Source organism: Heteronotia binoei, chromosome 5, assembly GCF_032191835.1.
Source record: "Heteronotia binoei isolate CCM8104 ecotype False Entrance Well chromosome 5, APGP_CSIRO_Hbin_v1, whole genome shotgun sequence".
Classification (NCBI taxonomy): domain Eukaryota; kingdom Metazoa; phylum Chordata; class Lepidosauria; order Squamata; family Gekkonidae; genus Heteronotia; species Heteronotia binoei.
In genome coordinates, this window is record NC_083227.1 from 124,863,982 (window position 1) to 124,878,612 (window position 14,631).

Genomic DNA, 14,631 nt, shown 5'->3' on the forward strand with positions numbered 1-14,631 from the left:
GGGCTTGCCTGCAACTTCTCCTCAGATACCAAATTAAGTTGATTCTGAACAGCTTCTCCAGAACAGTACTCAGGTGAGTTGCTGTGTTAGTCTGTAATAGTAGAACAAAATTCAAGTCCAGTAGCACCTTGAAGTCCAACAGAATTGTCCGGGATATAAGCATTTCTGAGACAAAGTGCACTTCATCAGATACAAAATCTGATAAAGTATGTTTTGACTCATGAAAGCTTATACCCTGGACAATGCTCCTGATCTTTAAGGAGCTACTGGGCTCAAATTTTGTTCCAGAAAAGTACTGTTAGTCCATTATAGCAAAAAACACAGGCAAGCAGCAGCCCTGTGGCACCTTGAAGATTAACCTGTTTTTTTGTGGCATGAGTTTCAATAGGTGAGATCCTATTGGTCTTTGTTCCAAGTGTAAATAAGCTGAACATTAGACTTATTCATCGCTTAGAAATAACACCCAAAGTTAATCTAAATTCCAGAAGAGTATCCATGTCCATTGATGGCAACAAAAATAAACAGCTGTCTAGTGACACTTTAAAAACTAGCAAGATTTTATCCCAGCATAAGCATTTATGGAGCATCAGGCATAAAACCTTGTTAGCCTTTCAGCTGTCACAAGAGTCCTGTTGAAGGCTGATCAAATCACTTATACTCCTGCCATGTCAGCTTCCATATGCATCCTGCCTTCTCTAGAAGATAACCTTTTATCATTCTCACATGGTACTTAATCTGGCACAGCAGTCAGCACCCTGAGTCAGCAACCTCATTGGGGACAGTTTACTATAAAGATTCACTGAACTGTAATAATACCATATTGTCATCAAAACACTTACTGGATTATCTTCATTTTACAAATGGGCAAAGTATTTTACAGAACTGTAGATTTCAATTTGTATTAAGGAGAACTGTGAGTTTCATTGGATGCTTGTCAGAGGTTCCCTCAATTAGAAGTTCAAAAACAGCAGACAAGCTACCAAACTTCTATTACAAAGTACAGCTGTGAGGAAGCATTAGATGTACTCTACTCAACTGGTGCTTGCACAGGGGACTACCTTCACCTTTTCCCCCTGTACTCTAAATTTACATATGATCAGGGCTTTTTTTGAAGCAGGAACTCCTTTGCATATTAGGCCACAAACCCCTAATGTAGGCAATCCTCCAAGAGCTTAACAGTAGGCCCTGTAAGAAGAGCCCTGTAAGGTCTTGGAGGACTGGCTACATCAGGGGTGTGTGGCCTAAGATGCAAAGGAGTTCCTACTACAAAAAAAGCTCTGCACATGATAATACTAATAGTCTGTTGCAACAAAAAATAAACAGGAAACTAATGGAAGGGAAGTGGGATCTACTCCACAAAAACATGTAATTGAACTAAATCTTATTTATTTGGCCCTCCCTCCCCTGTAACCAGGCTCAGGACAAGTTACAACAATAAATAACATAATTAAACATTTAAAATACAACAATTACTAAAACCCAGTCACAATAAAATGTTAGTATCAACAGTAATAATCAATGGCACCATTCAATCAATCCATCTCCATCTGCTCCTGCATAGGTTATCTATTTGTTTGCAGGTGGATGACAACTGATACTGGGGGAACAGGCAGACAAAAGACAATACAGATGACAACCATGCAGGGGAGCCCAATGTAACTAAGTCTCACTGCCTCAACCATAGGCCATTTTAACTGCATTAAGTCCTGCAGGGCCCAGATCTCAGTAGGGAGAGTGTTCCACTAAGCCAGTGCTTGTAAGTCTTTAGGGTCCTACTAAACTCCCATTGATAACTGAATTTACACAGGACATCAGTGAGACCCAATGTGCATGACTAGCTTTCCAGGTGAGCTAATTATGTATTTGAATCTTTTACATGCATCAGAATCCCAATGACACACAGAGGTTCCTTGGCAGAGAAGTAAGTGTGGAAAGACTTACTGAAATGTAGGAGCCTATGCCCACTTGAACTAAAGGAAGTTTGAGAACCACTGGGAGAAGCAAGATTCTATCCTCAGTGAGGCATAACACCCTAGAGGTAAAACAACTAAGATTTTTGAGCTCCCATCAGCTAGGTCAGTTTTTCCCAACAGGCCAATGTGATTCTTGGTGCCCACTTGTTTATTTCCCAAAGTATTTCCTCATCAAAGCAAGGGACTATTGTTATCTTTTCTCACTGGAGCAGGAGATGCTTCAGAAGAGTCCAAAATGTATAATATTTGCATCTGCAGACAACACCCATTCAGAAACAGACGCCATGATAAGAAGATGCTTGGGATGAAACCTCCTATTTTGTGGAATGTTGCAACCTTTTTGAGATTGGACACAGACCCCAATGGCAGCCATTTTGTGATTAGTTCCATCCTATTTTGTTGTGCCCACAAGTTGACCAAGGTTGGGGAACCCTGTACTAGGTAATCTTTATATCTCTTAATAAGCCTATTTAATAAGTATCCGCCTCTAGCCAAGTTAAAATGGGTAACCAAATATAGGACTAAGAGTAACAATGGACACAATGGACAAAGAACAGGAGTATTCTTCAACATAGGTTGGCCTTTCCCAACATAGTATCAGTGAGTTAAGGCCTAAATGGTAAGAAAGGATGCAGAGGGGAGCTCCAATGCAATGTAATGACAGTTAGAATTTTGGTCTAGGACTGGGGAGATCAAGGATCAAACCTGTAGTAAGCCACGAAGCTCACTGGGTGATCTTAAAACCTGCCGATCTTTTTGTCTCTGTTAGACCTGGCTCACAGTGTTCTTGTGAGGATACAGTGTACAGGAGATCATGTCTATCACCACTTTGAGCTCATTGGAGGAAGGATGAGATTAAAATCTAATACATGAAGAGTAAGCATATTTTGCAATGGATCTGCAGTTGGTTCACAGCAAGACAATGACTCTCTGCGATATGATATAAGTCGGAAGGGAACCATCCCAGAAGTGCTTCCTGACTGGCAGACTATTTTTACTTACTTATCATTGCCATTTATGCCCCACCTTTCTGCCAAAGTTATTAGAAGTGGAAAGGCAAAAGACTCTGACTGACAAGGGGGTAAAAGGCACAGATAGCACAAAAGACAGATGATGAAAAAACTGGAGACATCCACTTGCATCAAATTCACAGGATTCCTCAGCCTCCCCTCCCCACACTACTGTGTTGAGGCACCACAAGCTACAACCTGACATCTTAATCTAGCCCCATAAATTTCAGCATTCTGTAGGTTCCCCCAGCAAGGGAGCAGATTTATAAAGAATGAAATGCATGTGGATTTAGAATGAAGGCATGTCCACACGGGTACTCCCCATGCAGCCAAGTGCGAGAAGAAGCAATAACTGAAAGAGCGGTACCATGGAACACAGAGTTTTTTGTGCATGCCTTCTCCAAATGGAATTGAGCATACACGCTGCTGACCCCTGCAGTTTCTATGCTCAGCCATGCAGTTTGGGGGAGATGGGCATAAGCAGCAAAGTGTATGTCATTGCCATGCAAGTGGGGATCAGATTCCCCAAATCAGCACATGGGTGGAAAGTGAGCTAAATCACCCATGTCCACAGTAGCAAAAGCTCAGGCATCCATCTAAATGTCTGTATCCCAGCCTCCCTCCAAGAGAAACACATGGTTGATAGGAGGACAGGGTTTGGAACTCTTCATTCAGTGTGCTTGCCACTATACCATCTGATAATTGACTACATGAGAACAAGCATGGTGTAGTGTTTAGAGCACTGAACCAGAATCCAAGAGACTCAGGTTCGAATCTCCACTCAGCCATGGAAACTTGCTGGGCAACCTTGGGTGGGCGGGTCACACACGCTCAGCCTAATCTACCTCACAGGGTTGTTGGGAGGAGAAAATAGAAAAGAGAGGAACCATGCCAATCCCACAGAGGACAAATGAAGCAAATAGATCAGCGCATGGCAACAACAGAGGGAGTGTTAGAATTGCCGAACAGCTATTTCAGCGTGCCGGTAGGCTGAGCCTGATCATCTCGATGCCTGGAATCAGAGGGAAGGGGCCAGTAATCCCACCGGGGCAGTATGGGGAAGTCTCCTCATCCCAGCCCCACTTTTTTCTGACGAGCAATTCAGTTTTCCCCACTGAAAACAGACACACACACACACCCCGCGCCGCTTCCACACACACACAGGCAGAGAATGAGACCCGGGCGGGCCCCGAGGCGCGTCTCACTTCCTCCCCAGGGAAAACCACCGTCAGGGCTTGTTGCTGTTGCTGCCGGCCGCGCTCGGTTCTTCTCCAGCAACAGCTGGAAGAAAGACGCATCGTCAGACTCCGCGGAAAGTTTGGTGCCGTTTGGAGCCTGAGCAGCATCCCCCGCCCGCCCCGCAGGTCCCCCGGCCAACTGGGTGACATCAGTGCCCGCCTCGCCCTGCTGCTGCTGCTGCTGCTACCAGCGCCCTTTGGCGAGAAGGGGGCTGCGGGGCAGAGACCAGCCGCCGCTCTTACCTGGCGGACCCCGGAGCCAGCGGCGGCGCGGCGCGGCACGGCAGGCAGGCAGGTCGCTCGGGGTCGCCCCTCGCCTCCCAGTCCAGCTGCCGGCCAAGCATCTGGCCCTCGCCCTTCGCGGCCGGTGCGCAGCTCAGCGGAGACCGAAGCCCAGCGCCGGGGAGGAGGAGGAGGAGGAGGAGGCGCAACGCCGCTGCCTCTCCTTCTCGCCCCGGCCGCTCCCGCCCCCTCGCCCTTACCGAAGAGGCGCCTCGTTGCCTTCTAGCCGTCCCCCTCCCGGCGAAGGGCGCGCCGGGCTCCCGCCGGCTGGAGCTGCGCTGGGCGTCCGCCGCTCTCTGGCGTGGCTCTCTCGCCCGGCAGCTCGGCTGGTTGGTCTGCTGGCTGCGACTCCCCGGGCTCAGGAAAGGGATCGGGTGTCCCGGCCTGGCGCAGCAACTGGCTGTGTCTGTCAAAAGCTGCAAAAGCAAACCGCGACTCCCCACCGCCAGCGAGGGGAGGAAAGCCAAGCCAGCCAGGCACTTGACTTCGCAGCGCACGGCCCGGCAGCTTTCGAGAGAGCCCAGCCAGCGCGCTCCCCCGGCGTGACTCACTCAGCCTTCCCGCGCACTCCCAGCGCACCCTTTTGCCCAGTCTTCTTCTTCTTCTTCATCGTCATTATCATTACATTCAAAAGAAGAAGCCGGCTTTGACTCATGGGACGCTCAGCGACCGAAGCCAATTCCCCTCTGGGGTCGGAAAGCTCTTCTTTTCCCGAAGATTTCCCTTTTAGTGTTGTGGGAAGCACCTGAAAAGGAGGCCAGACCCATTCTAGAAAGTGTAGCTGACCACATTCTGCCAGCACAGAGAGGGAACGCCTGGCTGTTCCTAGAAATCTCACACATGCAGATCCTTCTACCCCATTCCAAGGCTGATCCCAGTGTGTCGATGGGGAACACAAGTCCCACTGGCCCCTCCCCCATCTAAAACTCCCATACAGGTCTGAGTCTCAGTATGCTCTCCTCTCTATTTAAAAATACAGGACAACTTCTTGACTCTAAGTTTTAGTAAAGTCTTTGACATGATGCTCCATGATGTTCTTGTTGAGAAGCTGGTGAGATATGGACTAGACCCAGTTACTATGAGGTCGATTGAGACCTAGTTTAAAGATGGCACCCAAAGGATGATAATTCATGATTAACCATCAATCGCGGGGCGGGGGGGGGGGAGGAGGCGACAAGTGGGGTTCCTCAGGGTTCTGTTTGGGGTCAGATTTGTTTAATATTCATTCATTCATTCTGTTTATATCCCCGTGAACAGGCTTAGGGCTCAATTCATCTGTATATATCTGTGTAAATGACTTAGATGAGGGAGTTCAAAATGCATTCATCAAGTCTGTAGATAAACTGGGCGGGGGAGTTAATAACTTGGAGGATGGACAGTGGATACAGCTGGACTTGGGTAGGATGGACAGTGGATACAGCTGGACTTGGGTAGGATGGACGATTGGGCCCAGGCAAATAAAAAAAATGTTTAAGAGCTACAAATGCAAAGCGGGTATTAAAAATCAGTTATATAAATATTGGATGGGTGAAATCTGGCTGCATAGTATAACTTGTGAAAAGTATTTGGGGGGATCTAGAGCAGGGCTGTAAAAATCATTTGTTATGAGGGCTGATATGATATAAATTAGTCTTTGTCAGGCCAGGCCATGTCATAGAATGTAACACCAGATAGCAGAGATATAAACTTTATAAAAAAGAGTCAGACACAATTAAAGATCTGTGTGCTTTGTTTTTTAAATTAAAATAAAACATGCTTAAAACATTAACACTTGTTGGTCTTAAAGTTGCTTTATTTGTATCTCTCCCATGGGGTCCAGGGAACTAGGCAAAGGAAGCTATGGCTCTTTCCTTCCTTCTCCAGGGGACCAGGAGGGGGAGGATCCTCAGCCAATAGATGGAAAAGAAGCCTGGCTCAGTAGCTCTGTTGTGCAATTTAGAGTGCCTGGCAAAGCAAGCTCTTCCCCCCCTTCCTCCCCAAGGGAGGAGCCTCAGCCAATGGAAAACAACAGAGATTTTGCTCTGTAGCTCCTGTGCGATTGAGCAAGCCCAGCAAAGCAAGCTGTGATGCAGAAGGAAGCAAGAGAGAGGGAGAAGGAAGCAGACAACAGCCAGTTGCTCTGTGGTTTCTAGGGCTGATAACAGATGGCCATTTTGAGGTGGCTGGCAGCTGCCCCAAATACAGATGGCTGGAAAACAAGTGCCCTGGAACTTCCGGACAGCGCTTGAGGAAAGGGGCAGGCCTTGAGCAGCCAGGGAGCATCTGGAACACTCACGCGTCCAGCTTGTGGCTCCCCGGGCACTCTTCAGGCGGTCTCTGGCCTTCCAGACGGCCGGGAGCCACCTCGGAGCCACCCTAGCAAAAAGGAACCGCTTTTGCAGTGGTCCCTTTTTGAGCCGGGTGGATCATCTTCCAGGACGGGGTGAGTATGGGATATGGACGGCTGGCAGATGTTGCCGTCTGGAAGGTTTTTTGGGGCCAATCTCAGAGGTGTCTCTGAGTCGACCCAAAGTGCCAGTCTGTAATCAGCCTAGGAGTCCTCTGGGGGCCTGATTCAGCTCTTGGGCCACATGTTTTACACCCCTGATCTAGAGGACCATAACCTTAATATGAGCCAGCAGTGTGATACAGCGGTAAAAAAGGCTAATGTAATTTTAGATTGCATTAGCAGAAGTGTGGTGCTAAGGTCACATGAGGTATTGCTGCCACTGTATACTGCTTTGGTTAGACCTTACCTGGAGTACTGTGCTCACAGTTTGGGGCACCGCCGTTTAGGATGGGTGTCTGTAAGTTGGAAGAAGTCCAGTGTAGGGAAATGAAGCTGTTGAGGGATGTGGAGACTATCTCCTATAAGGAGAGGCTGAATGAGCTGGGAAGTTCTACATTAGAGAAGAAATGCTTGTAAGGTGATAATGATAGCCACCCTCTGATATCTAAAGGGATACCATGCAGTGGATTGGGGTGGGGGGGAGATATATATGTTTTAAGTCTTGTTGGATGACAGGAATCAGACTAATGGATATAAACTACAGCAAAGCAGGTTTATCTAAATTTGTGATTTAACTTCCTAACAATGCAGTGTGCTTGTCACTAGAACAATCTCCCATATAAGGTGGTAGATTCTTTGTCACTAGACATTTTAAATTATCAATTTGATACCTACTTGTCAGGGATATCCTAGCTGTAGTTCCTGTGTTTGGAGGGAGATGGACAAAATGACCTTAGTGATCTCTCCAAACTCTAAGATTAAGGATGCTTTCACACATATATTAATAATGTAAATTCAATCCATTATAGCAACTCTTTGGAAGTGGATTTTGTCATTTCACACAGTAAAATTCAGTTGCAAAGTGCATTGAAAGTGGACTGAAAGTACATTATTTAGCGTGTGCGAAAATGCTCTAAATAAAAAACATGCCCCATTTCAGGTATTTAATATAGTCAAGCTGTCTCAATTACTTGGATACTAAATATCAGCTTTCCAATCTGATTCACACATGATAGAGTTCACAGGTAACTTCTGGGGTCTTCATTTCATGTCAGACCTAATCATGAGCTGTGGGTCCCCTCAGTTCCTGAAGATGTGGTGCCTGGTTTAGATCACAGCCACAGAGCATGTGGAAAAGGGGATTCTATTCCTACACTGTACTTCCTTCTCAAATGGAATGGTTGGGAGTGGGAGTGGGGAGACACTATTTGGCCTTCTATGGAAACCCATATGCAGGGGTCATTTTGTAGTAAAATAGGTGGTGGAGCTCATCCAGGGATTGTTATGCAGCTGCACCTACTATTCAATGGACAAGGTAGGTAGGTGGGGAGGACTGTGTTATATCTGAAACAGGGTAGAGACTCCAGACCCAGTCTAATGTGTAAATTAGCCAGTTGCAAACAGGGAGCTGGTTTTGTGTCAAACTGTCTACTGTTTGTGAACATTGAACCTGTCTGTCAGGTTATTTTTCCAGCAGTGTTTTGCACATATACATTGTCACCACAGCCCCCTTTGTGTTTTGCACATATACATTGTCACCACAGCCCCCTTTGTGTTTTGCACATATACATTGTCACCACAGCCCCCTTTGTGTTTTGCACATATACATTGTCACCACAGCCCCCTTTGTGTTTTGCACATATACATTGTCACCATAACCCCCTCTGCCACAGATCTAGGTTCACCACATGCCTCTCAGCAGCAGCTAATTGTATAAAGAAATTGTGGGCAAATCAGTTAGTCAGCCAGCAATTATAAATAAATGCTGTATTTTTTTTAAAAGAGTTGGTGTTTATTTAAGTCCATATTATTAATGTTATTTTGTGCATGTGTAGCTTTGAGTGGCTTTATGGGAGGTGTCATATAATTACCTGTCCCAGCCATTCTTGATCCTGGGTAGAATCCTGTCCCCTTACTACACAGATGCAAAACCGTCCATAAGGGAAGGAAACAAAACTCTACCACAGCAAGGAAACCAAAACTGTGCAGCTGCAAAGGTGCTCAACAGCCATGTAAGATGGACAATGGACAGGTGAACAGACTGGAGTTTTGGCTCATGGGTGAAAGAGGTTGTCAGACAAGTCTATAATTCCACAGGAGAGTAATATGTGACAGAATATTCCCCTCCTTACATATGCAACCAGTAATGGTTGACAGCAAAGGAAGCATAGAATGACTATAGCACAGACGCTCACATGGGGGACCAAATGAAGGGACTTAAGGGAAGTTGTCCCATAAGAGAAGGATCAAGTCTTCCCTTGCTGCCAGTTGTGTCTCACAAACCTTGCTACTGTTGCCATACCTATCTTAATCACCGCTCCAGCATTCACAGTTCCACATATGAATGCTCTATTATCTGATTACTACAGTGTCAAATGAAGACTTGCATGCATGAATGAGCCACCACAGATGTACATTTAATGTCACCTGAAACACAATGCTTTCGGTGAACTTGGTTTATAACATTTTTTCAAGTTATCAAAATGCATAGCAAACAGGAGAAGCATGTGCATGTGTGAGCCACTTCTCAGAACTATGACAAGTGGCTCCTATAAGGTCTTCACTCTTCCTCTTTTCCAAAGTGTCAAATAGTTTATTGTTAATAAGAAATCTGTTGTTGAAATAAATCACACCCATTCAGCCATAAATGCTATGAATCCAATGAATCTAGACTAAAGTAGCCATTTCCAATGATCTGCCTTCTGGCTGCCGTGCCCCTCCTTGTGTTCCTTATCCCCTGGAGCGCAGGGCTGGATTAACAATTAGGCTGAGTAGGCACCAGCCTATGGGCCCCCGCGCCTTTAGGGACCCCAGACTGGTTTGCCTCTCTCTGCCTCTCCCCCACAGCTTTATCAAAGGGGCTTTTGAGAAGGTGCCTGCAGTAGATATTTGGAGATAATTTGCAAGGCCCCCCCCCCCAAGATTTCAACTGCCTAGGAGCCTCCACAGGGTTTAATTCAGCGCTGCTGGAGCGGTGTTTTGGTGGAGTTCAGTCGGCTTCAGTGGAAGGGAGAGAGGCAAGAAAGTTTTGTTTACTGCTGAAAACTTTAGCCTGGACCCAAACCAGAATTATAACCAACATTCAGGAGCAACTAAAAAACTTCACCATGATTGTGGCATCTCACTGTCTGGTTTCATTTACTTAGCTAGCAAGAGGAAAAGACAGCAAGGGGATAGAGTGACTATGCAGAAAGGTGCCTGAGAGGGATATTGTTCAACCAGAACAGTTATTGAATCTTCCTACCAATCAGGTTCATCTTGATTGACCAGTTTTGCATAGAGTTTCCATGTTCTGCCCATCATTTCACCATGTCAAACTTTTTGAGGATTTCTGATTCTATATAACCATGTGTCCTGTGTTTACAAGAGGTACTTTGATCTTCTGTGCTTTCTAAGTAATAACAAAGGCTACATATTCTGGCAGGCAGAGTGAAAAGAACCAGAGGCTACAGTTTACACCTCGTAGGTTTGGGAGCACAGAAAGCAAAGGTTCAGATTAGGGGTTACAGAGGCTATCAATAGGTCACTCCCTCATGATAGGCTGCCATTCCATATCCCCAGCAGGGGACAGGGGCAGTACTTTCTTGCAAATGCAAGGCTACAGAGTTGGGAAGGCAAAGAAACAGAAGCCTAGATCTTGCCCCAGTGATGGGCAGCCCATTTTGCCCTGCAGAGTGGGAGAGGAATAAAGGCTGAGGCCCACCCAATCCCCATCACTGTAAAGAGGAAATACTCATACAGTGATGTGAGAGAGATCAGTGAGGACAAAGAATCAGGTCGCTCTCCTTGTCATGAGTTTACATGTTTGTGTACAAAGCACAGAGGGTGACTATTTTTAAAACAAAGTTAGGAGCACATGAATGAGGTGAACTAATCCTGCTCCCTTCCTGCCTTGCCTCACCGAATTCCATGGTTTGAAGTGCATTTTCTCTCCACAAGTTTCTGATATGACAAGTCAGCTGGGCTGGGAGAAAAATCTTAAAAGGAAATGAAGCGCAGCAAGGTAAGGCATGGAAAGGGTCAGGTTTCAGCCCCCCATTCCATTGTTGTTAAAAACCAGACTATCCCTCAATCCTGGGAAGGAGGGATAAACTCACTTATATGCCAATTCTTACCTTCCTGCACTCACAGCAAGTGAGAATTTTCAATTGCCTATAGAACAGGGACACTTTCTGTCTGAAATCTGGCAGGCAGGACCGATTGGGTGAGGGGTGAAATCCCACAGAATTTCACTCAATTGGTGGTGGTGGGGAGATACACCTGAAAATGTGTTTCCCACTGAAACCCATGCAAGCCATTATCAGATTTCCTCATACGACTAGCTCTAATTCCTATATTAAAGGACTCCATTTGGGTTTTTGAAATAGCATAAGAACCCACAACAAATCTGACATTTTTGTTATATCCCTGTTGTTGATGTGGTGTCCCAGTTACAAATGACATGTGATTGTGACCTCACCCTATTCTGTTCCTAGTCTTTTTTCTCATATAGTGCAAAAATGGTTTAAATCATGCAGCAGTGATATCAGAAAATGAAAGTTTGAGGAAGACTGAAATCTAACTAAACAGGCTCCTGTAAAACATTAATCAGGTGAGCCACTGTTGCTGCTTGTGTTGTGCCGGCAAAGTTGCTCAATAGTTCACCTCACCAGCCTCGCACTTTTTCCTTTCTATCTTTTAAATACACACACAGAAACAGACATTAACATGAGAATCAACTGATCTGAACTTTTGATCAGAGTGGAAACCACTTTCAGCAAATCCTCTACTGCAGGAAATTTATGATTATCATTCTCTTAGCTGAATGATGGTCCTGCAAGCAGCTACTTGTTTTACCTTCAAGACAGAATTAGATCCACTCCACCCCCCCTTACAAATGTGTAACTCCAGTTAGTATGGTAAGAAGACCAATATGAGAAGCAGCTATGACAAATAATCTCACAATGAGGGAACTGAATATTATCTACTAAATGGAGTTGTAGAGAAGGTCAGTAACAGTGAGAATCGGCCGCCAAACCTCACTTGCAGCCTGATCCAGTATGTATTTATTGGAAATAAGTCTCACTGAGTATAGCAAGGTTAACTCCCAAGTGAGTGAGCAGAGGATGGCATTACTCCTCATGATAAACAGGGTTGTACTTACTTGCTTTCTGAGGCTCACCAACAGGAGAAATAAGGACTCGTTTAACCTTCACCACTTTCCATTCTTGGCTTTGGTCACTTCTGTTGTTAGGCCCAGAATGGAGCAGGCCTGAAGCAGGCCTTAGAGGGTCTCTCATTACAGGGTGTTCATTGCTGGGTACCAATCCACTATCATCTGTTTTGAGAGGTAGTATCTCTCCATTGGTTTTGCAGGCTTCCTGCTGGAAATTATCTCTTGCGGATTCTTTTATCTCTTGGTCCTTTCTATCAGATCTCTTTCCAACTGGATTGCTTTCTTTCTCCTTCTCTTGCTGCCTCCCCGGACAACCATAGCCTTCTCCACAGCTGGGATTCTTAGAACTGTGTGGATTTTGGTTTAGTTTGCCAGGCCCTGCATAGTTTGACTGAGGTTGGAGACAAGGCTGCAGTAAGGTTGCCTTGATCATTTTGTTCCCTTCGTCACCCTTACTGGACAAGGGTGAATGCTTCCTTGACTTTCTATAGGTGTAAGGATCAGCCTTTGAGTCGAGCTCTGAAATAAGATTGTGATTTTGAACACGTCAGTAGGACTGTCCACAAATGAAGGGGAGTAAATAACGCCCAGGCTGAGTTACTGTGCTGATCCTTTCTCCAGCCTGACCATTAAGATCTTGCATGCATGGATGCAGATGGGTGGTACCAGATGAGAGTGTGGGTGTTGCATTTCTGCTTTCAAATAGGAATTGCAGACTTTTAGCTGTGAATTATTCAGAGCCTCTGAAAGAGAGACTTGCCTTTGCAGTCTTCAGCTGCTCAAAACAAAGCGGAATGGCCTCTTCTCCAGCTTTCCTCCTGTAGCACATGTGTGAAGTCTCTTCCAAGTGAAGAAATCTAACTGGCAAGGAAGGCACAAAAACAGAAATTCCATTTAAAATGTTTCATTTTGTATGAAAATGTTATCTTAATTAGCATTCACTACGGACATCTGCATATATTGCAATATTTTAAATAATGAAATATTAAATTGATACAGTGAATACATATATACATACATTTAGAATAACAGTTTAATTAGGATGCAGTAACCATCTTTGCCCACCCATGGATAGTTAATACCAGCTTGGGGGGGAGTAGACTGGGGAAACAGAACAGGTGAAAAGTTTAAATATCTTTCACTTGTGTTGCTTTCTGGACCAAATTAGCTGGTTCCTTTGAAGATTAAAATAGTGGGAAGACCTGAAAATGATCTAGCCCAGGGTCTGGGCACTCTAGAGAAAGCATTTTGGTGTTTCCATTATATGCCCTGTCATCAGATCTCAGAGAAATCTCTACATCTTGTGTTTTTCTCATTAATTCTACCAGACTTTTTTGGTTTTCTTAACTTCCAAAAGATCCTCACCTAGTTCAAGGCCCCTAAGAGAGAGGATACTGGATGGACAATTCCAGAAATCCTGGTACCCCAATAAGGAGCTGCTTTCTGCAGCTCTTCATTTAGAATCAGCCTTGCTAATATCCTCACCAGCATCCCTGTCTTCTCCTCCTCACTGTTCTGTGCACTTGCACATTCAAAGGAGAGAGGAGGAAGTGAGTCCTTCTTGCCTCAGTCTTGCTGGGTGATAAGAGCAACCTCAGAAAACAATCTGGAACCTTCCAGAGCCATGGCCCCAATGATCAGGCTTTTTGAGCTGTAGTTCACGCCCTAACTTACACAACAGTGCCTTTGAGCTCTTTGGCTTGCCTCTTTTCTCATTTATTCCTTCGTATGCTTTCCCCCAATGTTATGAGAACAATGTAATATCTACAGACCAGCTCTACTGTATTTCCTCCTTTCATATTTCCTTATTGCTGCTGGGACCCCTTGCATGGTGTGACAGGCCTTTTCTTCCAACTAAGGGGAGCACACAGGCCCGTAGCTATGGTGAGGCATCTGATTTGATTTATTGGATTTATAACCCACCCTCCCCACCAAAGCAGACTCAGGGCGGCTCACAACAATAAAACAATAGATCATAGTAACAATACGATTCAGTTAGTTAAACATTTAAACAAATTCATCAGATCAACAGTATAAATAGTTAAAACAGTTTTGGCGCTGTTATTTAGTTTCTGGTGGCATTCCATGCTCTTAGGTATCCCTTTATGCTACTATATCGGCAATTCAGTTAAAGGCAAGCTGAAATAATGTTGCCTTGCAGGCCTTGTGGAACTAGGCGAGGTCCCGCAAAGCCCTAACTTCCTCCGGCAGTTGGTTCCACCAATAGGGGGCAGCGATTCAGAAGGTTCTTTCCCTGGTGGTTTTCAATCTTGCCTCCCTCAGCCCGGGAATCGGCAGTAGGTTCTGCATTCCAGATCTGAGTAACCTTTGGGGAACGTGTGGGGAGAGACAGACCCTAAGGTAGACAGATCCTTGGCCGTATAGGGCTTTAAAGGTAATGATCAGGATCTTGTAGCGAATCTGGTATACTATCGCCTGCCAGTGCAGCTCCCACAGCCCCTGCTGTATATGCTCCTGCATGGAG

The 14,631-nt window shown here is 45.4% G+C and overlaps 1 protein-coding gene across 1 annotated transcript in view; it reads right to left on the reverse strand.

Annotated features, from left to right (window-relative positions):
• The window catches only part of SYNPO (synaptopodin), a 127,861-nt gene that overhangs the window by 70,787 nt on the left and 42,443 nt on the right, over positions 1 to 14,631 (reverse strand). The window contains exon 2 of the mRNA XM_060240311.1: positions 12,135 to 13,007. Coding sequence (XP_060096294.1) covers positions 12,135 to 12,579 — 445 coding nt within the window. The 5' untranslated portion in view covers positions 12,580 to 13,007. The remainder of the gene's footprint in view (positions 1 to 12,134; positions 13,008 to 14,631) is intronic.